This window comes from Eumetopias jubatus, unplaced genomic scaffold (genome assembly GCF_037043125.1).
Source record: "Eumetopias jubatus isolate StellerSeaLion01/CBP00866 unplaced genomic scaffold, mEumJub1_p1.0 scaffold_9, whole genome shotgun sequence".
NCBI classification, from domain to species: domain Eukaryota; kingdom Metazoa; phylum Chordata; class Mammalia; order Carnivora; family Otariidae; genus Eumetopias; species Eumetopias jubatus.
In genome coordinates, this window is record NW_028274815.1 from 74,375,076 (window position 1) to 74,399,579 (window position 24,504).

The window sequence follows — 24,504 nt, forward strand, 5'->3', positions numbered from 1 at the left end:
CAATCTTGTTAATTCTTTCAAAGAACCAGCTCCTAGTTTCGTTGATCTGTTCTACTGTTCTTTTGGTTTCTAGTTCATTGATTTCTGCTCTGATCTTTATGATTTCTCTTCTCCTGCTGGGTTTAGGCTTTATTTGCTGTTCTTTCTCCAGCTCCTTTAGGTGTAGGGTTAGGTTGTGTATTTGAGACCTCTCTTGTTTCTTGAGAAAGGCTTGTATTGCTATATACTTTCCTCTCAGGACTGCCTTTGCTGTATCCCAAAGATTTTGAACAGTTGTGTTTTCATTTTCATTGGTTTCCAGGAATTTTTTTAATTCTTCTTTGATTTCTTGGTTGACCCATTCATTCTTTAGTAGGATGGTCTTTAGCCTCCATGTATTTGAGTTCTTTCCGACTTTCCTCTTGTGGTTGAGTTCTAGTTTCAAAGCATTGTGGTCTGAAAATATGCAGGGAATGATCCCAATCTTTTGGTACCGATTGAGACCTGATTTGTGACCTAGGATGTGATCAATTCTGGAGAATGTTCCATGGGCACTAGAGAAGAATGTGTATTCCTTTGTTTTGGGATGGAATGTTCTGAATATGTCTGTGAAGTCCATTTGGTCCAGTGCGTCATTTAAAGTCTTTATTTCCTTGTTGATCTTTTGCTTAGATGATCTGTCCATTTCAGTCAGGGGGGTGTTAAAGTCCCCCACTATTATTGTATTGTTATCAATGTGTTTCTTTGCTTTTGTTATTAATTGCCTTATATAATTGGCTGCTCCCATGTTCGGGGCATAGATATTTACAATTGTTAGATCTTCTTGTTGGATAGACCCTTTAAGTAGGATATAGTGTCCTTCCTCATCTCTTATTACAGTCTTTGTTTTAAAATCTAGTTTGTCTGATATAAGGATTGCCACCCCAGCTTTCTTTTGGTGTCCATTAGCATGGTAAATGGTTTTCCACCCCCTCACTTTCAATCTGGGGGTGTCTTTGGGTCTAAAATGAGTCTCTTGCAGACAGCATATTGATGGGTCTTGTTTTTTAATCCAATCTGATAGCCTGTGTCTTTTGATTGGGGCATTTAGCCCATTTACATTCAGGGTAACTATTGAAAGGTATGAATTTAGTGTCATTGTATTACCTGTAAGGTGACTGTTAACTGTCTGTTGTCTGTGTTCGTTTCTGCTCTTTGCTGCTTTTAGGTTCTTTCTTTGCTTAGAGGACCCCTCTCAATATTTCTTGGAGGGCTGGTTTCGTGTTTGCAAATTCCTTTAGTTTTTGTTTGTTCTGGAAGCTTTTTTATCTCTCCTTCTATTTTCAATGACAGCCTAGCTGGATAGAGTCTTCTTGGCTGCATATTTTTCTCGTTTAGTGCTCTGAAGATATCTTGCCAGTCCTTTCTGGCCTGCCAGGTCTCTGTGGCTAGGTCTGTTGCCAATCTAATGTTTCTACCATTGTAGGTTACATATCTCTTCTCCCGAGCTGCTTTCAGGATCTTCTCTTTGTCTCTGAGACTCGTAAGTTTTACTATTAGATGTCGGGGTGTTGACCTATTATTATTGATTTTGAGAGGGGTTCTCTGTGCCTCCTGGATTTTAATGCCTGTTTCCTTCCTCACATTAGGGAAGTTCTCTGCTATAATTTGCTCCAATATACCTTCTGCCCCTCTCTCTCTCTCTTCTTCTTCTGGGATCCCAATTATTCTAATGTTGTTTCGTCTTACCATATCACTTATCTCTCGAATTCTGCCCTCGTGATCCTGTAGTTGTTTCTCTCTCTTTTTCTCAGCCTCTTTATTTTCCATCATTTGGTCTTCTATATCGCTGATTCTCTCTTCTGCCTCATTTATCCTAGCATTTAGTGCCCCCATTTTTGATTACACCTCATCAATAGCCTTTTTGATTTCGATTTGGTTAGATTTTAGTTCTTTTATTTCTCCAGAAAGGGTTTCTCTAATAACTTCCACGCTTTTTTCAAGCCCAGCTAGTATCTTTAAAATCATGATTCTGAACTCTAGGTCCGACATCGTACTAATGTCCGTATTGAGTAGGTCCCTGGCTGACGGTACTACCTCTTGTTCTTTTTGCTGAGGTGATTTCTTTCGTCTTGTCATTTTGTCCAGAGGAGAATAGATGAATGAGAGAACAAAATGCTAACAGGTTTACAACGTCCCCAGCAAATATACTGTATACAAATCAGAAAAGACCTGACACCAGGGGAAAAGAAAGGGAAAGAAAGAAAAAAGAAAGAGAAAAAGAAAAAAAAAAGATAAAAACAAAACAAAACAATACAAAAAAGGCAGAATATGATCAAATATGATCAGGCTAGTGCATAGATCAGTGCCACACACTAGATTTTGGGCGTATTTTGGTCTGTTAGAAAAAAGTTCCTCCTAAAATTTTAAAGGAAGAAAGACATATATGTACAAAATAAGGGTTGATACAATGAAGGGATGGAAGATGAGTGTAAAGATAAAAATTATAAAAGATTTTATAAAAGGACTTGGTAAGATAAGTTGTTTGAAAAAAGAAAGAAGATTTAAGAAAAAAAAAAAAAGGAAAAAGGGAGAGAATGTGATCAGGCAGGAGACTAGAACAAAGCCATACACTAGTGATTTAGGGTATATTTTGATCTGTTAGAAGAAACTGTACCTCAAAATTTTAAAGAGAGAACAACTTATATATATATGCCAAAAATAAGGGTAACTACTATGAAGGGATAAAATATGACTCTAAAAATGAAAAATAAAAAAATTTTTTTTTTTTTAAAAAGGGATTTATAAGATGTTGGTTGAAAAAGGGAAAAAGAAAAATAAAAAAAAAAGTCAACAAAAATTAACTTTGATGAAATAATGAATCATGGTAAAAAAAAAAAAAAAAAAAAAAGCCATGAATCTATGTGCAGTATTCCCCTAGCGCTGGAGTTCTCCTATTCTCCTTGATCGATCAACTTGGTCTTGGCTTGCTGGCTGTTTGTGCTGATCTTCTGGGGGAGGGGCCTGTTGCTGTGGTTTCCAAATGTCTTTGCCGGAGGCGGAATTGCCCTGCCCTTGTCAGTCCGGGCTAGGAAGCTGCTCCGGTTTGCTCTCAGGAGCTTTTGTTCCCTGCAAGCTCTCCATACAGCCTTGGAGGACCAGGGCAGAAATGGTGGCCTCCCAATCTCCACTTGGAGGAGCTGAGAACTCGGGGCCCCGCTCCTCAGTGTGCCCCCAGAGAAAAGCAGTCACTTCCGTGTCCCCGGTCTCCGGCCGCACTCCGTGCTCACCCGCCTGTGATCGAGCGTTGCTATCTCTGGCACCCGACCCCGCGCGGAGTCTCCAAACCCAGCAGATCCCTGCAGTGCGTTCCCGCACCGCTCCTCCCCGGGAAGGAAGGGGAGTCTCCCCGGATCTGTTGCTTGTTGGGTCCCTGCTGGGGGAGCCGTGCCCCGACTGGGCCGCAGATCACAGTTTATGGCAACCCCGAGCTGAGAGCCCGCGACTCTGCTCCGTATCTGCAGCCGGCTTCCCTGCTCTGATACCTGGGAGCTCTGCTGCACTCAGGCACCCCCGGTCTCTCTGTGACCCCAAGGGTCCTGAGACCACACTGTCCCGGGAGGATTCCACCCCCCGCTTAGCCACTGCAGCGACGTCCCTCCGCCGAGCCAGCTTCTAAAAGGTCCGATTTTGTGCTCCGCGGCTCTATCACTTGCCAGAAGCGGCCGGCGGAGGCCCCTCCCCCGCCGTCTATCCTCCCGAATATCGCCTCGGATTCACTTCTCCGCAAGCCCTACCTTCCAGTAAGTGGTCGCTTCTCTGTTCAGAGAGTTGTTGCTACTCTCCTGTTCGATCTCCTGTTGAGTTCGTAGGTGTTCAGAATTGTTTGATCCCCATTCAGCTGAATTCCTGAGACCAGACGAAATCTAGGTCTCCTACTCCTCCGCCATCTTGCTCCGCCCACCTGGTTTACTTTTTTTATTGAACATTTTTATATCTTTATTCATAAGAGAGAATGGTCTTTATTTATTTATTTTTTTTGCAATGTTCTTGTCTGGTTTGGGTATCAGGGTAAATAGAGTTGGGAATTTTATTCTTCTTTCGTATATTTTGGAAGTTTGTGAAGAATTGGTGTTAATTCTTTAAATGGTTGGAAGAATTCTGTGGTGAAGCCATCTGGGTCTGGACATTTTCTTGTGGGAAAATTTTAAATTACTAATTTAGTCTTCTTTACTTATTATAGATCTTTTCAGATTTTCTGTTTCTATTTTATTCTGCTTTGGCAGTCTGTCTTTTTAAGCATTTTTCCATTTTATTTAAGTGGTATAATTTGACATACGTTGTTCATAGTATTCTTATGATCCCTTTTATTTCTATAACTTCCATAGTAATGGCCCTTCTTATTTTTGATTTTGGTAATTGGAATGCTTCCTCCTTTTTTCTTGGTTTAGTGAAAGGTGTTTCAATTTTGTGATATTTTCAAAGAAGATTTTTGGTTTTGCTAGCACTATCTTCTATTTTTCTATTCTCAATTTTTCCTCTGTTCTTTATTATTTCCTTTATTCTACTTGCTTGGGTTTGTTTGCTCTTCTTTAAAGGAGTGTTTTTAATGTATTTTAAGACATTTGCTTAAGAGATAGATAGCTTGATCTGAGTTTAAATTTTTCCTTCACTTATTATCTTTGTTATTTGGGATAAATTAATCTTAAAAAAATTATTATATAAAGTGAAGATAATACATATCCCCCTGTTAGCTTGGAAAATTAAATAAGTACTTAAGGGGCTGAGATAGACCTGATAATTAGTAAATGCTTAATAAATGATAACAGTAGTTATTATTCCACTTGGGAATTTGCATGCATCTTTATCTTAGCAATATATTTTCACAAATATAAAAAGAAAATTTCCTAACTCCAGATGATCAAAAATTTTCCGTCAAATCTGAAATAATCTCACCAAAGTCTCTTCCTGTGAATGTCATAGGCTTTGTACCTGTATTTTATTTAAAAAAAAACTTTTTTGAAAGAAGTATAAAGAAATTATTTTTACATACATTTTTGGTAAATAAGTTAATAAAAAATTGATCTAGCTCTTGGCTGGATAACTGCTCTATTTATTTCACCAATGTTGACTGGTTAAATTAACTGTTTACCTGTTTAGTGTATCATCAGTCTTTGCTATATATGTTTGCATTCAGATTCTGGCAATTAACCGTGGAGAAAATTTGAAGATACTGACTGTCAAAGTCAACATTTCTGACGGAGTAAAGAATGAATTCTGCAGGTGGTGCATCCAAAACAGGTCTGTTTATAGATTTTTACAGAATTTTCTGTCTTCCATTTCTTAAATACCATACTGAGACCTGTACTTACTGATATGGGAAAATGTCCATTCTGTTAAACAAACAAACAAACATTGACAATGGATACGTGTCCTTTTTACATCAAAAAGAAGTAGAAATGTTGTGTATGTTTACATAGGAAACAGGATGTATTAAATATTAAAATAAATTATTGGTAGTGGTTACCTCTGGGGAGAAGGACTTTTACTTTAATACTTTTTTGTACCATTCGAATCTTATACAGTGTTTTCTCTTATGAGAAGCTAAATTAACAAAAACATAGTGTATATGGCATATCTGTATCATTAAGGATACAGATCATTAAGGATAATTGAAACAAGAATATAATTTATCGGATATTACAATATAAGTCTCTAAACATAGTATATGCAATTTAGTTAAAATGTTTTGCACGCTAAGGATGATTGAAATAAACATTAAGTTTATTGGATATTTCAGAGAATTGTCTAAACTTATGTAACTTTTTATTATCCTTTTTCATTTGTTAAGGGAACCTTTTAAAATAGCACCACATATTTGTATAGAACTTCTAACTTTTAGTTTTAGCTTTTCAGAGTGTATTTGATCCTTACAACAGTCCGTTCAGTTGGTAGAGCAGATTTGTAGCTGCCATTTGGCCAATGGAGAGAAAACTGATGCAAAGGTAAAAAAGCTTGCCTAGCAGTTAGGATATGTAGATTTGGGGCATGCTCCTCACAAGCTAGTTCTGTATAAACTTAAGTTAAGGAGATTGCTGGGAAAACTATTTGAAGAGTTGGATGAAGTTTTCTTTGAGAGGAACAAGTGCTATATACTTTGAAAGTTAGCTCTCTCATCCAGTATCGTTCTTTGATCAATTGATTGGAAACTGGTTTGCCAAAACCCAATTCCATGAAGGATCAGCTTGCTTGATGACCAAATAATGCTAACCAAGGACCCATCAAGTGAAACAACTATCTCAATGTTAATCAGTAGGCAAATTGTGTAAGCCAATTGTGTTCTTCCCATTCAGTGGAATTCTGTGCAGCCATCTTAAAAAAAGGTGAGATAGAGCTAAAATTGAGATAAACATGTCTTATTAGGTTAAAAAGACAGTTTATAGTATGGTCTCGTTAGTGGCAAAAAATAGGTCTATGTATGTGTAAGAAAATTTTTGAAAATACACAGATGATCTATTCCGTAGCTCTAGTGAGATTTTAATTTTTTGTTGTATACTGTCCTGTAGAGTTTTTTTAAAATGATGCTTATTTCTTTTGTAAACAAATACATTTCATTAAAAATAAAAAGAATACCTAAAAGAAATCATAGATTTAAACAATTGTGTTAAGAAATCAGATAATTTTAAAATATATTGAAATTCTAAGAGTTGCATAAAAAGAAGAAAATCCTAGAAATGGATATATCTGAGTTTGAATTCCAGTTATATTACTTCTTACCCTTGTGACTATGAGCACATTACTTAATTTCTTTTAGTTTCATTATTGTCAAAATAATGAGTAATACCTTTTTCACAGATTTAAGAGAATTAAATGATATTACATGTAATTGTGTAGCCTTCAGTGGTATCTATTATTACAAAGTAGTGGGATTGTTGTACAGAACTCTTTTTTAGAAATGGCTTTTGTAAATAGATCACAGTAAACTGGAGACAACTTCTATCTTATTTTCCTATGAATGTTCATAATGCTCAGTATCAGAGTCTGTCCTCAATAGCTAAGGAAGTATTAGTTACGTTTTAAACTGTATCTTCATACTAAGTAAATGTTAAGGAATGGTTTCCTTACAGAGATAGTATAGTTGGTATAGCGATATAAGTTTCAGTTACTTTCTAGAAGTTTCTGTTCATATAGATAATTGAAGAAACTCTTCCATGGGAACTAAAGAACTGAAACAAGAGCCAGCTAAAATACTTCTCTGGAAACCAAAGAACCATTCTCAAGGAATTGTTTTCATTTTTTAAACACATTTGAATGACTAGAGATACTCAAATCTTTTCTTCCTCCTCCTCTTCTTTTTTGTTTTACTCTCTTTGTCCCTACTTCTTCCACCTTCCACCTCTCTCATGTATTCATCTATTCAGGTTGTATGCTAGATGCTGGGGATTCACTTATAAACCAGACAAATATGCTTTTTGTCCTTGGTGACAATGTAGTTTAATGGAGAAGACCCTGAGCAAATGCTGAGGTTATAAAGGAGACGCGCAGTGTTTCATGAGCTTGTAACAGGGAACCCTAATGTAGTCTGGGTTGTGTGTATATGTAGGTCAGAGACAAAAGGAGAGGAACAGGAAGCAACAAGAAATGAGGATTGACTTGTAGGCATGGGCCAGATCATGCCTAATTTTCTAGACAGAGTAAGGATTTTATTAAGGGTAATGAAAAGCCAATAAAGGGTTTAAACAGATGATTCTCATGATCGGTTTGCATTTTAAGATCACTCTGGCTTCAATATAGGGAATTATTTAGAAGGAACCCAGAGTAGATGTCGGGGCAAGAGATAAGGTTTGTGGAAAACTACTGAGGCTTACAGAGGGATTGGGTAAGCAATGTTAAGGATTTCTGTGTTTTTCCTACTAGCAATGGGTCTTAAAGGGAATGACCCCCAGCAGATATCCAATACATATATTTAAAAAATCACTCCATTGGGGCCTTCCTGCCTCTAAGGATTATCTTCCTAGTAGATTGTCCCATGACCCAGGTCTGTGTTCTCTCCTAACTTGCCAAGCTCCATAGCATGCTCTATAAGACCTTTAATGATCTGGTCACTGCCGTATTTTCTAGCCCCATCTACCTCCCACCTGATCCTGACAGTTAAACTCTAGTAGTACTAATCTACTTGAAAGGACTCATCATGTTCTTTCATGCCTCTATGCTTTTACATGTGCTGTGGTTTCTTTTTTTTCTGGGTCTTGTTTGGTAAAGCACAATTGCTTTTTTAAAACCCATCTCAGATGTTTCTTCTGGGACATCTTTCATGACATTGGGCTCTCCAAATTAATAATAATAACAGCAATAACAGTAACAACAATAGTATTAATTGTAATATTAATAATGTGTGTCTAATTCATCTCCAACCCCTCCCTAACCCTCATGCCCAGGTAAAGATGACAGTAGGGAGTAACAGGGATTTGAGTGGAAGGATATACGTCCTGAAAGCACTTTCATTCAAATTAAAAAACAAAACTGTATTCTACTCAGATAATAACATTCTATGGAAAGGATTCAATTAGTTGTTATTATGAAACCGTTGGTGTATCACATTATAGATGCTTAAAGGTTTATCCACTGAAATTTAGTTTATTTCATACCCAAGAGATGTAAGAGAGATGACAGTGTTCCTGGGGTATATTAATAGTTTATTTTATTATTGATTTATAAAAGAGATATTTTATTAATGGTTTCTACTCAAGAGTCATTGAAGGGCAAAGGCAGAGATGCTATAGATGGATGGAAACATGGAAGGGGTTGGGCTGAATTTATCCTTTTTAAAAAAGCTTGTGTTTTTCTCTTACTGTTTTTTATCCAGTGCCCACTACCATTTAGTTCTCTGACATTTATATCCATCAGCATATATGCAGATACACTGTGTGGTCGAGCACTGCAGCCTGAGGAGTAGAGTGAGTTCTACTAAGGAATGGCAAGAGGCAAGGGTTAAACAGAGTTTCTCCTTTGCTCAGTTTGCTTTAACTCTCAGGAAGAGATAAAGGAATGGGCAAGGAAGGATACATGTTTGTGTTAGCTTTGCTGCCATAACATATACCATAAACAACAGAAATTTATTTTTTCCTAGTTCTGGAAGATGTAAAGTCCAAGATCAAGGTGCAGGCTGATTTGGTTCCTGGTGAGAACCCTCTTCTTGGCTTGTAGACTGCTGCCTTCTCTCTATGCCCTCACCTGGCTGGGAGAGAGAGGGACAGAGAGAGAGAGCAGGCTCTCTGATAATCTTTTCTTCTAAGGGCATTAATCCCATCATGATGGCCCTACCCTCATGATACATCTAATCTTAATTATCTCCCAAAGGCCCCATCTCTAAATACAATTTCATTGGGGGTTAGGGCTTCAACATATTAATTTTAGGGAATATACTTTAGTTCATAGAAGTGTATTAGTCATTTTCTGGTGACTTTCTTATATCTTAAGATTTTCACCATTATTAATAATGCTCTGGAGACTCTTCCCAGAATAAGAAAGGTTTTTCCTCCCTTAAGTTTTATATGTGACCATGGTTACCAGATTTTTAAAAATAAGAACTCCAGATGTCATAGTAATAATTTCCAGACATCACAGTCTTTCCTCACAGATTATGTTACTTTGGCTTCAATAAAGTTTTTCCCCCTTTTCTGTTCCACTTCCTCTCCCCTCTTCCAGGAACCCTTTCATGCTCTTGTTATTGCTACATTGATTTTAATGTAGGCTTTTCTTTTTTGCAGGTGGAGACCACGTGGCTTTGCAAGGCCAGAGTTAATGAAGATCTTACACAATTCACTCGATGATTCTTTTAAACGCCTTATTTATCCTCTCCTCTGTAGAGAGTTCAGGTACGTATCTTGTCTTATTTAATTTTATGTACTGTTTATTATTATTTATGCTAATAGACCCATTAAAGCATGAAGTAAATATTTGTTGATCCACTAACCCATCCAGAGAACTGAGTCAGGATCACAAAGCAATTATAGTTAAGCCTAGATTTCAATCTGTAGAGGCATTCATATGTGTAGACCACAAAACAGAGGTCTTAATTATAATGTACTTTTCAAATCTTGACCAGTTAATGTGTGTACCCCTTCCAGTCCTACAAAACCAGTTTTGCAATTTGACAGCCAAGACAAACAAATGGTTTTATTGATGAGAGATTTAGCTTGGGATAATAAACTAAGAAGTTAATGGAGAACTTAGTTGGAAACAGTTTTTGGAGGTAAGAGAACCAAAAACAGCATAAGAAATTCATCATGTGCTCAGTGGGGCACATGATGAATTTATTACTATGAAGAGAGAAAGCTAACACATGTTTTTAATTCAAAAGGGAGTTATTTAGGTGAATAATTATCAGCAGTGATGAGCACATATTAGAGGAGATGATTAAAGTGACCATCTAAATGGACTAGTGGAAGGACTAAGAGTTACAAAGAAGAACTGCAAAAGAGCTGAGGTGCAGATTGTGGGTTTTTGTAGGGGAAGAGATGGAAAGATGTGTGAGGAGGCAAAAACCCTCTTTCCTGATTATCTCTAGCCTTTGTCTTTGTAGTCAATCTTCAAATCAGCCATTCCCTCATATATTCCTTCCCATGTGTTCTAGACTTTCTTCATTCTCTCTTATTTATGGATTTCAGCAAGGGTTACTTGAAAACTGTAGATTTCTAGCCATCTCTTCAAGCTCACTATAGTTGATAGCAGCCTTTATAATGTTTGCCTGTTTTTGTTTTACTGGACTTGGCCATTGACTTTGGAGGTGTTGACAACGGGGACTGAGGGGGGTACTATTAAAAAAGACACATAGCTTTTTTGACCAGCTTCTTTGTATCAAAGTCATTCATTCCCTTGATTCATCCTTCATAGCTCAGTTGTCCCTTAACAGTATTGTTTCTTTTCGAATCCTATTTCAAGTCTGTGGAGGTAAAATCTCTTGCTTTTGAGTGCTGGGGCATAAAATTAAAAAATAAGGGGTTTTGTTCACAAGGAAAAAGAGAAAGTTACCTTATTCAAAATTTCATTTCCTCTTGTTTTTCTTTATCTTGGTTTTTCATGTTGCAGATAATGTCCAGTAGTGCTTTTGACATTTTTGCATACATTTGACTTGAGTAGCTTCACTGCCTATGGGATGATTTCATTGAGATTTAATGTAAGCGATTTGGTGTGGGATTGTTTAATGTATAATCCTTCTCTGACTTCTTTTACCAGTGGGCAAACAAGAACACTTTTCTTTTCTTTTTCTAAAATGCCTGTGGTTAAAAAAATATATCTTATTTTAGTCTGTAAGTTGGTTTGCAGACATTGTCTGCAGATGTGTCTCTTGATAGAAATACTTGTAATTACCCGAACAGCAATTGAGGGAGAAAACTCCCAATTGAATTTTCTTTAAAGAAAATTACTTCAATTCTCTAATTAAAAAGAAATTTGTCCTGATGTAGAAAAATTGAAAGAATCAGTAAAACACTAAGGAAAAAAACCCACAAAATTTCACTTCCTAGAGATAATCACTGTTAACCAGATTTTTCTGTATTCATGTGTGAGTATTTAAAGCAACCATACAGACTATATTATTTTGCGGACATTTGATTCAGTTGACTATATACTATGCAGTCTACTTTGGAGTTCTTATTTCTGTAACTATCAAGATGATTCATCCCTGTGTTGTTTTTCACACCTACCTCTTTCATCAATTCTACATTGTCAGTTACCAAACACTGCCTGTTTTCCCTTCCTTTGTATACCTTGAATTTTGCCACTTCTTGATCTCTGTGGTTACTGTTTTAGTTCAGGATATGATAATTTCTTGTCTGGATTACTGTTCTAGGGTCATAGATGATCCCTGTCTTTGCTTTGCCATACTACGCATTTCACATTGCCATCCTAAAACTCCCATCTGATTATATCATGCTCTTCTACCTAAAATTTTCCAGTGGCTCTTCTTTGACTCTAGGATTAAATCCAAGCTCTTTAGAAGATCATGCATAGCCTTTTGTGGTCTGATTTCATCTTGGCTCTACAGCCTTATGTTTTGGTATTTCTTTTTACTTTAGCATATGAAATTACTTGCTTTTTCTATAATGAGTCATGAGTCTTTACGTATGGCATTGCCTGCAACATTTTCTCTATGCCTTCATTCTATTCTCCCTGCCTTTGTTTGCTTAACTCTAATACTTACTCTTCTTGATTCACCTAAGAAGACATCTGTTTTAGAAAGTTTTGCAGTTTAAGTGTCCGTCCCATATGTTCTCATTAGCATAGTACTTACCATTGTTTATACTTATCTGATTATTTTCTGTTTTTTCCACTGTACAGTCATATCCAGAGCAGGGATCTTGTTTTTTCAGCTTTGTATCTTACACCGATCATGGTACTTTATATACGATTGACAACAAACATTCACTTTATAAATAAAGTTAAAAGTGACGATTTAGAAATACCTATCGTGATACTTTTCATGTTGCTTGGCTGAAGGCGGGAGAACGACAGTGAAAAGAAGATGAGAGAAAGCCTTCAGAAATTGACTTGACAGAAGAGTAGACACTAGTTAGCTTCAGATATGTAGATAATTCTACCTCAGCACTGATAAGAAATGTACTTTGAATGGTTTTTGTACTGGCAGTTTTCTTGTGACCATGGCATGAATGTCTTTACCTGTTCTAATGGACATACTTTTTATGTCTTCTTATAAATTTCATAAGAATTTCAGGAGATAATATGTTAAGAGCTTTTGTTAAGAAGATGAATGGTGTTAAGGGGCACCTGACTGGCTCAGTCAGAAGAGTGTGTGACTCTTGATCTCTGGGTCGTGTTTTCGAGCCCCATGTTGTGTGTAGTGATTACTTAAATAAGTAAATAATAACAAGATAAAAAAAAAAGTGAATGGTGTTAAAACTTAGTTTCCAAATGCCTTTAAGTTCATTATAGGCATATATTTTTATCCTAGAAAAAATTTTAAAATTAGACTTTTAATAACTTCTCTGGAGAACACCTGGGAAATTATGTGCATGAGGCATGGTTCTGGACTGATTACTAATATCCTTGGTCATGTCACATCTCTGTGAGAATGACAAGGTGGGGGCTCAATGTGGGGAACTGAACAGAGTGAGAAGATGACATTGAGATTTGTATAGGTAAAAGTGTAAAAACTAAGTACTGATATTTTTAATCAGCTGATAAACTTTAACTTGACTTCCTATATGATGTCTAGGTCTTCTAATCTGTTTCTCTCATATACACAGATATTTATACATATAGATTTTGTATATAAAGAGTTGATAGAGAAAGAATGTAGGTATGACAGACTCCTCAGATTTGCTTCAGAATTGTTTATGGTTTCATATATTACTGTAATTAGCAAAAATAGGCTCAGTATAATTTTATATATGATGTTTTCTCCTTTATTTTGTTATAATAATTATTCCTGTGAGGAATAGGCGTATGGAATGAATTCTGTTCTTTTTCAGGAAGAAACTTTAGGTGAATAAAACACTAAATTCTTTCTCTTTTCCCTTTTATTTTTTGGTTTCTAAAGAGCCAAACTAACATCAGATGCAGAGAAAGAATCAGTAATGATGTTTGGACGGAACCTTCGTCAGCTCCTTTTAACAAGCCCTGTTCCAGGGCGCACCCTGATGGGAGTGGATCCTGGTTACAAACATGGTTGCAAATTGGCTATAATTTCTCCTACCAGTAAGGACATCTTTCAGCCCTTCAATTAAAAGTTGTTTGGTTGGTCATAAGTTTCACATCATACATATTGTGAGGATTTGAAATAGTGTTAATTTTCAAGGCTTAGAAAATGGTTTTCTCACATACAGCAATGTGGAAGCCAGAAAACCAAAATTCATATTTGTCTTATTTGTTGATCAAAAATTTCAACATATTACTATCATTTATGCCCTTCCCTATGTCACTGTGGAGATGTTGAAGATTAACCAGGCTCAAGTTTTACTATTCCCCATTAACTTCTGTTTATTGTAGCGTATTATATATGATGCATTTTAACTCTGTGTATTTTAAGTACCATTTTTATTGCTTTGCCCATTTTTCCCCCTTATTTACTATCTACCCTTTCTATTGCTCTTCATTTCTTGCTGCATTTCTGTGTTTACATTTGAGATCATTTTCTCTCTGCCTGACCCTCTAACCTGTTACATTTAATATGGGGTCAGCTGGTAACAAATTGTGTTAGTTTTTGTCTAAATGTTTCTTATTTGCCCTCCTTTCTGAGGGATATTTTTGTTGGGCATAGAATTCATGGTTGGCAGTTATTTCCAGTACTTTAAAGGTGTCATTTCATTTTTGTTTGTTTTTTTTCCCCCCTCTGACTATTACAGTTTTTGTTGAGAATGAGTCCTCCACCAAAAATCTTATTATTGCTCTTTTGAAGAGCTCTTTTGATGTCTTTTTCCTCGGGCTGCTAAGATTTTCTCTCTTGGTTTTCAGAGGTTTTCTTATGATGTGCTTAGCTCTGTGTGTGTATGTGTGTTGTGCCTTTCGTTTTTTCAGTTTTTTAGCATGAATTCTGCTTGGGGTTTTTAGAGCTTCTTGCATTTCTTTCTGGAAGTCCAATTACATGTATATTAGACCTTTCAACTTCCTCTTTCTTCTGTTTTTCATCCTTTTATTTTATACTGTCTGTCTTTATGTTAATTAAGTCTCTATTCTGCTGTGTCTGATCTGCAGTAAGCTATCCATTGAGTTCTTTATTTAAATTATTATGTTTTCAAGTTTTCAAATTTCCATTTGGTACTTATAAAAACTAGATTTCAGTTCTATAATGAACTTCTTCACTTTAAACTTTTTGGAGCTTTTATATTTTTCTTATTTTTACCGTATAGTTCTCTTATTATATTTATATTATTATGCACTATTGCTATATACTGTTATGTATTACATATATATTACATATATTATATACTACTATATTTATTTGTTCTTATGTTTCTTTTGGTTTAGATTTTTCTTTCTGAAATAACTTTTTACTTAAATGATTTTATTTATTTATTGGGAGAGAGCAAACATGAGAAAGAGACAGGGCACAAGCAGGGGGGAGAGGCAGAGAGAGGGAGAAGCAAGCTCCCCGCAGAGCAGGGAGCCCAATAGGGGACTCAGTCCAAGGACCCATGACCTGGGCTGAAGGCAGAAGCTTAGCTGACTGAGCCACACAGGTGCTCCTGGAATAACTTTTTCATGTCTACTTCAGTTTTCAGTTCTCTCATGTTATTTCTGGGGTTTTCTATTTCTGATTTATGTTATTCTCATTTTCTGTGATTTTTTTTTGTAGCTCATTCTTTAGGTTACAGTTCTTCTCTGTGTTTTGTGGACACATCTTTCTGTAAAGACATACTAGTCTTTTTTTTAATTTACTGTTTTAAAAAATACTCATTCTATATGGAATTTGACTGTGATCCTTTTCTGTTGCTTAGGTTTACATAAAATTCATTTTCCCCAACTTTTAGGATAGAAGACCAGGTCAGGAAAGGTTTTCTAGCGGTGTATCTCTAGAACTATCCCTTCTTTTTTCCCAAATTATTAGTGTTGGGGGGAAAGCACTGTAGTCTCTATATGAATAAAGAGATAGTCTTCTACTTTCTGGAATCTGTTTTCCTGATACTTTCTCTCTTTTACCTGGACTTCTTTTTTCCTTTGCCCATTTTATCCTTATCTTGTTCAGTGGGGATATGATTCCCAACAATTTCTCCTCGGTTGGGGTTTTTGTCTTGAAAAGGATATCCTGCCTGTTAGTTTCAAGAGTTCACAGAGATAGAGTTTTCCAATCCTTCCTGAACTCAGTGGACAATCTTTCTACTGACCTATAAATTGTAGTATGCAGAGGTCTTTCCCACACTACAGGGAAGTACCTTTTGATATTTTTTGGTCCATGAGATACTTCATTGATTGTCTCTTCTTGCTCCCACAGAAATGCCAATGCATGTAGGTCTTGATAGTTGCATTGTTCCCACTTGATCATCTTTTGAGTTTTGTGAATACTTTGTTACAGATAGCCATGGGTTTTTGGTTTTGCTGTCCTAGTTGCTCTGTCTTTTTATTATACTATATATTTTTACAGTAAGTGGGAAGAGTACTTTGCCAATGTTTTTTCCTGCATCTGTTGAGATACCATATGTATTTGGATTTGGATATATTATTTGTATTCCTTGCAGGATGACTTCTTAAAAATACTGTATGCACTCCCACATATATATGTATGTATCTTCATTCTGTTTTGGTAGGACATTTCCAAGAATTTATCCATTTCAACATTTAAATTAACATGAAGTTGTTTATAATAGTCTTTATATCTTTTTAATCTGTGCTGAAGCTCTAGTAATATCCTGTTTTCATTTCTAATATGATTTATTTGTATCTTTTCTTATTTATCTGTGTCTTCTTTCCTTTTCTTGATTGGTATTGCTAAAAGTATGTGTTTTTCTTAAGTGATTTTTTTTTAAATTTTATTTTATTATGTTATGTTAATCACCATACATTACATCATTAGTTTTTGATGTAGTGTTCCATGATTCATTGTTTGCATATAACACCCAGTGCTCCATTCAATATGTGCCCTCTTTAGGACCCTCAGTTTGTTTCTCAGAGTCCATAGTCTCTCATAGTTTGTCTCCCCCTCCGATTCCCCCCCCCTTTATTTTTCCCTTTCTACTATCTTCTTTTTTTTTTTTTTAATATAATGTATTATTTGTTTCAGAGGTACAGGTCTGTGATTCAACAGTCTTACACAATTCACAGCGCTCACCATAGCACATACCCTCCCCAATGTCTATCACCCAGCCACCCCGTCCCTTCCACCCCCACCACTCCAGCAACCCTCAGTTTGTTTCCTGAGATTAAGAATTCCTCATATCAGTGAGATCATATGATACATGTCTTTCTCTGATTGACTTATTTCACTTAGCATAATACCCTCTAGTTCCATGCACGTCGTTGCAAATGGCAAGATTTCGTTTTTATTGATGGCTGCATAATACTCCATTGTATCTATATACCACATCAGCTTTATCCATTCATCTGTTGATGGACATCTTGGCTCTTTCCATAGTTTGGTTATTGTGGACATTGCTGCTATAAACATTGGGGTGCATGTACCCCTTCGGATCACTACATTTGTATCTTTGGGGTAAATACCCAGGAGTACAATTGCTGGGTAGTACGGTAGCTCTATTTTCAACTTTTTGAGGAACCTCCATACTGTTTTCCAGAGTGGCTGCACCAGCTTGCGTTCCCACCAACAGTGTAGGAGGGTTCCCCTTTCTCAGCATCCTCTCCAACATCTGTTGTTTCCTGACTTGTTAATTTTAGCCATTCTGACGGGTGTGAGGTGGTATCTCGTTGAGGTTTTGATTTGGATTTCCCTGAAACCAAGCAATGTTGAGCACTTTTTCATGTGTCTGTTGGCCATTTGGATGTCTTCTCTGGAAAAATGTCTGTTCATGTCTTCTGCCCATTTCTTGATTGGATTCTTTGTTCTTTGGGTGTTGAGTTTGATAAGTTCTTTATAGATTTTGGATACTAGCCCTTTATCTGATATGTCATTTGCAAATATCTTCTCCCATTCTGTCGGTTGTCTTTTGGTTTTGTTGACTGTTTCCTTTGCTGTGCAAAAGCTTTTTATCTTGATGAAGTCCCAATAGTTCATTTTTGCCCTTGCTTTCCTTGCCTTTGGCGACGTTTCTAGGAAGAAGTTGCTGAAGTGATTTTTAACGTTAAACTTTACCAATGCTCTCCATTATATATATGTTTTTTTATTTCATTAATTTCTGCTTTTAACTTCACAATTTCCTTCCTTCTACTTTCTTTGAGATTATTCTTTTGTTCTTTTCATAGCTTCCTAAGTTGGTCACTTAGCTCATTATTTCTGTTCTTGAGGTCTTTACCATCAAATGTTGAATATATTTTTCACTGAAATATAATATAATACAATATAATATAATGTAATGTAATGTAATATAATATAATAATATATAGAGAAGCACACAAGTCATAAATATGCAGCTTAAGAATTATACAGGGAACGAATTTCACATCTACACCCCAAAAGAAGAAATAGAATCATATTACAACATTGCCTGGCATTTGGTACATATTCAGTAAATGTTAGCTTGACATTATGTGCTATTAAAAACCATTTCTCTTTTAGGTGTCATGGCATATAATCTAGTTAATATGATTTTGTTAAGTAGCAAAGTAGTGTCCTTATAACTTTGGAAGTAACAAAATTTCAGAGTGCTTTGGGAGAATCTGATTTAGTGAGTATGAATGATTCATCCTGCATTTTAAAAGACAAAGCAGTTCCCTTTTCTGGTATAAATTACTTAAGCAAATCATCTTTGTGTTGTGTTTTGTAATTTCTTACAAAATTGGCTTATTCTTTTCATTTTCTCTAAGGTCAGATACTTCATACTGACGTGGTTTACTTGCATTGTGGACAAGGCTTCCGAGAGGCAGAGAAAATAAAGAGGCTTTTGCTGAATTTCAAGTATGAACATAAGTAACTTTTTGAGTACTTCACTGGCTCAGCCAATCAGAGATACCTTTGAAGCTCCTAATTTGGAGGGAGGGATTAAGGGAAGTGCCTTGGTGAGAGAGAAGGAATCATGTAAAACAATGATGGGGCAAATTGCTGGAGAACTCTACATTTGGAGACTCCACAGGGATGCTTCTCCCTTCCTCTGCCACCTTCACTAAACAAAGGTGGTAATATGAGCAAAAGTGAGCATTGAATTCTTTTATTTGGGCTTTCTCTCTCTCTCTCTCTCTCTCTCTCTCTCTCTCTCTCTCTCTGCCTCCCTCTTTCCCTTCCTCCCTCTTTCCCTCCCTTCCTTCCTTCCATTCTTTTTTATGGATCTGAGGAGTGGATGTGATAGTAGTTTGAAGCTTCAGAGATTATTTGGCAACATACCACATAATTCAGTCATGATGTCTTTATTATGGCCTAGAATGCTCCAGAATTTCTTATCTGTGTGTAAATTTGGTTTCTTCTAGATGGGAAGAAAGCTGACTGCTCTTCATTGTATGACAGTAAAATATTTCTCCATTGCTTCCCATACCAAATGCAGGGGCATTGTCCTTTATTCTATAAAAGTCTGTGCTTCCATTGTGAAATAGTGGAGATGTTGCTTGGCTATATGAGAGAATAAGATCATCTATGATAGTATTTGTGCATTCCGTGCATTTTCTCCTGATTGATTTAGAAGCATGCCTTGAGCTCATTCCATTTCTCATCTTGTTTATCCCTTGAAGCTGCAGCACAGTGGTGATTGGAAATGGAACTGCCTGCCGGGAAACAGAAGCTTACTTTGCTGACCTGATAATGAAAAATTACTTTGCACCACTGGATGTTGTTTACTGGTAAGGATATTAGGAATGTTTGTTTTCTTTGAGAAGCAAAGGAACTTCTATAGTTCCCTCTGTGATGAATTCTCTCTTCTTTTTTTTATAATATCCATCTTCTTTGCCTGCAAAACACCTCTTGCTGTTCACAAGCACTTTGTAAGACAATGTAAAGTGTCTGTCTCCTAGAGAAATTTGAGTTTCAGTATCCTGAAGACTCTCACAGAAATAGCAAGACAGTACTTACTTGCTTTCATGGGGTTTTCTAGGTTGTACCTTGTGTGAGGGCTCTAATTAACTACTAACTAGTACATAGGACTGTGGATAACTTAGCTTTTTTCACCCAAAGTTCTGATGTGTATAAATTGTTGGTTTTCAGAACTGACAGCTGAGGGTATTACCAATTAAAAGCACTTCTGATATTCCTTTCTTCTTTGTGTCTTCATTGCAGGCTTTCATTTTATATAGGCATCCACTTAACTTCTGAATAGCTTTGGCTTAGCATGACCCATTTCTCTAGTCCTCCCCAAGGTATGAGTAGTTCTGCTTTCGTTCACCTTCGTTTCCTTACTTTCCCTTTAGACCTCAGGTAGCCAGGCTTACCTTTTTCTTTTCTTTTCTTTTTTAAGATTTTATTTATTTATATGACAGAGCACAAGCAGGGGGAGCAGGAGAGAGAGAAGCTGGCTCCTCGCTGAGCAGGGAGCCCAACGTGGGGCTTGATCCCAGGATACTGGGATCATGACCTGAGCCAAAGGCAGACACTTAACCCACTGAGCCACCCAGGTGCCCCGGGGCTTACCTTTTTCAAACTATAGTAGAATATTAAGTTCTTAAGGGTTTAATTCTATGACAGAAGATAATTAAAATAGCTGATATCTAGGGAAGAGTGCACAAGCACCATCTTCCACTGCTGTAAGTCAACTGATGAGTATGTGAATGACAAGATCAACAAACAAAACCCAACACAAGAAGAAGAATCCTAAGATCCATGGAGGTAGGCCAAAAGAGGAGGGCTTGTATTTAGTGTAGTGTTCCATATGCCAAGAGTGTAATCAAGATGTCAGGAAAACAAATGCAGGGTAACCAAAGGGGATTAGGAGGTCAGGGACAAGCTGTAGGTACCACAGGGCCGTGGTTTAGGAAAGGACCAGATTGAAAAGTCCACCTCAGCTTCCCCCGTCCCCCTTCTTGTTCAGGATGGTCTGGGGAATACTGTGGATCTTTCCTATTCTGGCAACTGTGCACATGCATCCAATCCTTTTGAGAACCTGGTACAAGGACCTGATATAGCTGATTCAGTTTATTTCAGGCAACTTGTCTGATGTTTTTTTTAACTTGTTCATGTTAATTTAATATAAATATCTTGGGTACATTTGTAGTGCTTATGAATAGAACTTTCAGATCATTAAAATATTAAATGTGCCTAGTGTGCTAGAATGATTTGTTATTTTCAATCCTCTGGCACATAGTAGGCACTCATCTTATTTTTTGAATCTCTGAATATTTGTTTCCATTCATGTTAAATTATTATACTTGATTATTTTCTGCTTTTGTCCTGGTTTTTCCTTTTGTAAAAAAATAGTGTTTTTTTGTGTAGCAGTGGTAACATTTATTGAAATGTAGAAATGGCTAGCTCCTTATGAGACATTTATGCTTATGAGCGATGTATCTAGTTTCTTCTCCTACACTGAAACCTTCTTAAATCAGGGGATCATGTTTTATTTATCTCTGCCTCCTTCCCATTAAACATAGCATCTGTACTTATAGGTCCATCTCAACAAATTAAGGTTTAAATTATTTTTAATCAGATAAATATTTTCAAGCTATTGACCCGAATTACAATATGGAACAACTGTAGAAAACTTCCCCTCAGCTTAACACTCTGGTAAATCTATGACTTACTGTTTTCTCTCTTTTTTCATTGATAGAGAAATTTGCATTTGGTAGATTAGAGATTATATTTTGCCCAAGATAAATGATAATTTTGAAATAAAAAATATTGCATGGTTAGAGTTATATATTTATTTAATGAACTGTGAAAGAATTAAAAGGACTCTTTAATGTTTGCCTTCTTATATTTCAAACTGTGGTTGGCACACTTTACGCTGATAGTGATAGAGATCACAGCCTTGTGTGCGTTCTGTAGAATTACATGAGATCACATAAAAACCTGGGAGCAGCAAATGGAAAAGAAAATTTTGTGCTATTAATTCAGACCCTGCACTTTATGTTTCTGCCCTGAAAGCTGCAGTATACAAGTGAGTTTGAGCAGGCAAATATAGAAAGTAAGAGAAAAGAAATTAATTTTGCTTCCCAATGCCCTAGATCATTAGGATAATGAAAGAATTAGAAAATAGAGTGATCTGAGGAGGTGCGGTGTGTGATGAGAAAATGAGAAAAGGGAACAGTTGCTGTGGGAGAGGTGTGGGGTTGTGGGTTTGGGGTTAGATGTAGCAGGCTTGGCCCTTGAAGCACGAGTGGGCGGCTAGATCATATTAGGAAAAGAGGGTTGGTGCTGGACATCTGTAAAATACACATTGGACCTCTCTTCTTTCATTCCAGGAGGGTACCAACCACTTAATAGAAAGAAAATATAAGTTAAGGAATCATAATTTTGTTGCTTGAGATTAGTTGTTGCATCTTCCAGAGTTTAACTTAATTGCAGGGAATAGCTTGAGCCTCAAAGGGTTAACTCCTTTGTGAAAAATGCTTAAGAGTGAAGCTAATGAAACTCTTGCCTTAAAATTAAAAAACAAACATTATTTCTTTAAAGGTATTAGTAATATTTATTATTTCAGATTGGAAAACAGAGATAAGTGATAGACTTTTCTGTTAGCTCAATTGTTATAGTTTAGAGCATATTTCTAGATTATGTGTGTTATAAAAAGAAACTCACACTGTACATGTTTTACAGCATTTCCCCTACTTAATACACTCCCATGCCAATAAATGGACTTTACAAAGTCATTTAAAATTACTACAGATAAACTTTTATATGATCTTATATTTTAGTCATTCCTCATTGTGTGACACTGGCCTTTTCTAATCATCACCATTATCAGCAAAGCTATAATAAATGTTTCGTGCTTAAATCTTTGCACATACCTTTATTGCTTTCGAATCCATTCCAAGAAGTAGACCACAGGTTTAAAGAGGTACCTTACTTACCACTGCTCCTAAACTGCAGAGTGCTTAATTACCAAACCCAATCTATTACTGAGATTATTTCCATGCTATTTCTCCCTCTTCTCAGCATGTTGGCTAATTTGGGATGTCTTTACTTAAAAATATTTATATTAAAAGTCCATATAAAAGTCCAGATAAAGAGGGAAGAAAATAAAGCACTTCTTAGTGTGAAATATAGCTAAAGAATATAGAACCTCTATATACAGTTTGAGGAAGAATAAAATGATTGTCCTTGTTCCCAGCTTTTAGGCTCCTTGTGTGTTTTTTCCTTGGAGTGCCTCTACCCCATGTAATCACTGTCTTGGGTTGTATGAATTATTGCTTGTTTGAGAAAATTAATTTTCAAACTGCGTATTTGTAGGGCTTTTGAAGTACATTGCTGTGCTGTCTCCCAGAATGACTATGCCAATTAATATTTTTACCTACAGTGTCTCTGCTCACCTTTCTCTGGGACCTTGAGTATTATTACGATGCATGTTTTTTCTATCATTTTTGTTTTAATTGCATATTGATATCCCAGCAGTACTGCTTCTTAACTAATTGTGTAACCTTGGACAAATTACTTAACCTCTCTGTATTTCAGGTTCATCATCTGTTTTAAAAGGGGATGATAATAGTACCTATTTTACAGAATTATTGTGAAGGTTAAATGAGTTAATATATATAAATTGTTTAGAACAGCACTTAGCATATACTTGCTATTATTATTAAGGAAGTCAAATATATTTTTTGTATGCTCACTGGCCATTTCTGGATTGTTTTGTGTATGTGTGGATGGCTTATATCCTTTGCTCATTTTTTTTCTGTTGGAGGTTTTTGTCTTGTTCATAATGTTTTGTAAATGTTTTTATATATTAATTATTGGCCCATTTGTCATAATTTTTGCAGATTATGCAAGTAGTTTTCTCCATTTTGTGTTTAAATTCAAAGCTTTATTTTGTATAGAATCCTAAATTTTATTTTTTTAAGACTTATCTGTCTTTTTCTTTATGGCTTTTGAGTTTTTTATTATTCTTGAGTCTAGAATATTAGAAAGTTTATTAGTTTTTGTAGAAAATAAGAACCTCCTATATGTCCAAGAATATCAAGTGTTTTGTTGTTGTTGTTGTTGTTGTTGTTTTTTAATGCAGGCTTCTCTCAAGTTTTTATTTCTCTAACTTTTCTTTAAGTCTTCTGACTTTTCTTTGTAAAGCCATAAAACCTCATTATCTTCTCAGTTACGGATATGGTTGTTTTGAAGCTTTTTACTCTCCAGGAAACCAAAAATTAACCAGAGAACCTTAATCAGTTTAGGTAACAGAAGCAGAATAGAAAGCTGTTAATTAGTTTTGAGAGTAGTTTTGAAAAAAGGATGGATGCTGATTTTTCTCTTTCTGAAGGCCTTTATTGCCAGCTGCAGTGTTTTGTAAACAGCAGAGCCACCTGATTTCTTCCTTTTCCTCCCTTCTTCTCCCTCCTTTTCTCTTTCTCCTTCCTTATTTTCCTTCTTCCCTCCCTCCTTTTTCTTCTTTAATTCTCTTGTTTGGTTGCACCATATTTTAGTCATCTGTTGACAACTGGTTATTTTCGATTTTTGATGTATCTTTAGTTTTAAACCTATGGGTATAGACTAATCAGCTGTATTTTCGGTATTTATTTGCAGGTACATTTAGTATGGGATTTGTCTATAACCCATTTAAAGTTAACTTTTATATATGGTATGAAGTTCTTTTTTTGCATATGACTGGATTATTTCAGTACCATTTGTGAAAGATTTTCCTTTCCCCATTGAGCTGCTTTGGCATGTTCGTTGAAAATCAACTACCATATGTGAATCTATTTCTGGAGTCTGTTCTGTTTAATTGATCTATATGTCTTAACACTAATGAATCATTAAATTAGGTAGTGTAAGTCCTTCAATTTCATTCTTTTCAAAATTGTTTTGGCTGTTGTAGGGCTCTTATGCTTCTACATAAACTGTAGAATCAGCCTTTCAAT

General features: G+C 36.0%; 1 protein-coding gene across 2 annotated transcripts in view; it reads left to right on the forward strand.

Annotated features, from left to right (window-relative positions):
* The window catches only part of SRBD1 (S1 RNA binding domain 1), a 207,301-nt gene that overhangs the window by 50,707 nt on the left and 132,090 nt on the right, over nt 1–24,504 (forward strand). For both annotated transcript variants that reach the window (XM_028104085.2, XM_028104086.2), the window contains exons 10-14: nt 5,156–5,259; nt 9,729–9,836; nt 13,520–13,677; nt 18,394–18,484; nt 19,249–19,356. In XM_028104085.2, coding sequence (XP_027959886.2) covers nt 5,156–5,259; nt 9,729–9,836; nt 13,520–13,677; nt 18,394–18,484; nt 19,249–19,356 — 569 coding nt within the window. The remainder of the gene's footprint in view (nt 1–5,155; nt 5,260–9,728; nt 9,837–13,519; nt 13,678–18,393; nt 18,485–19,248; nt 19,357–24,504) is intronic.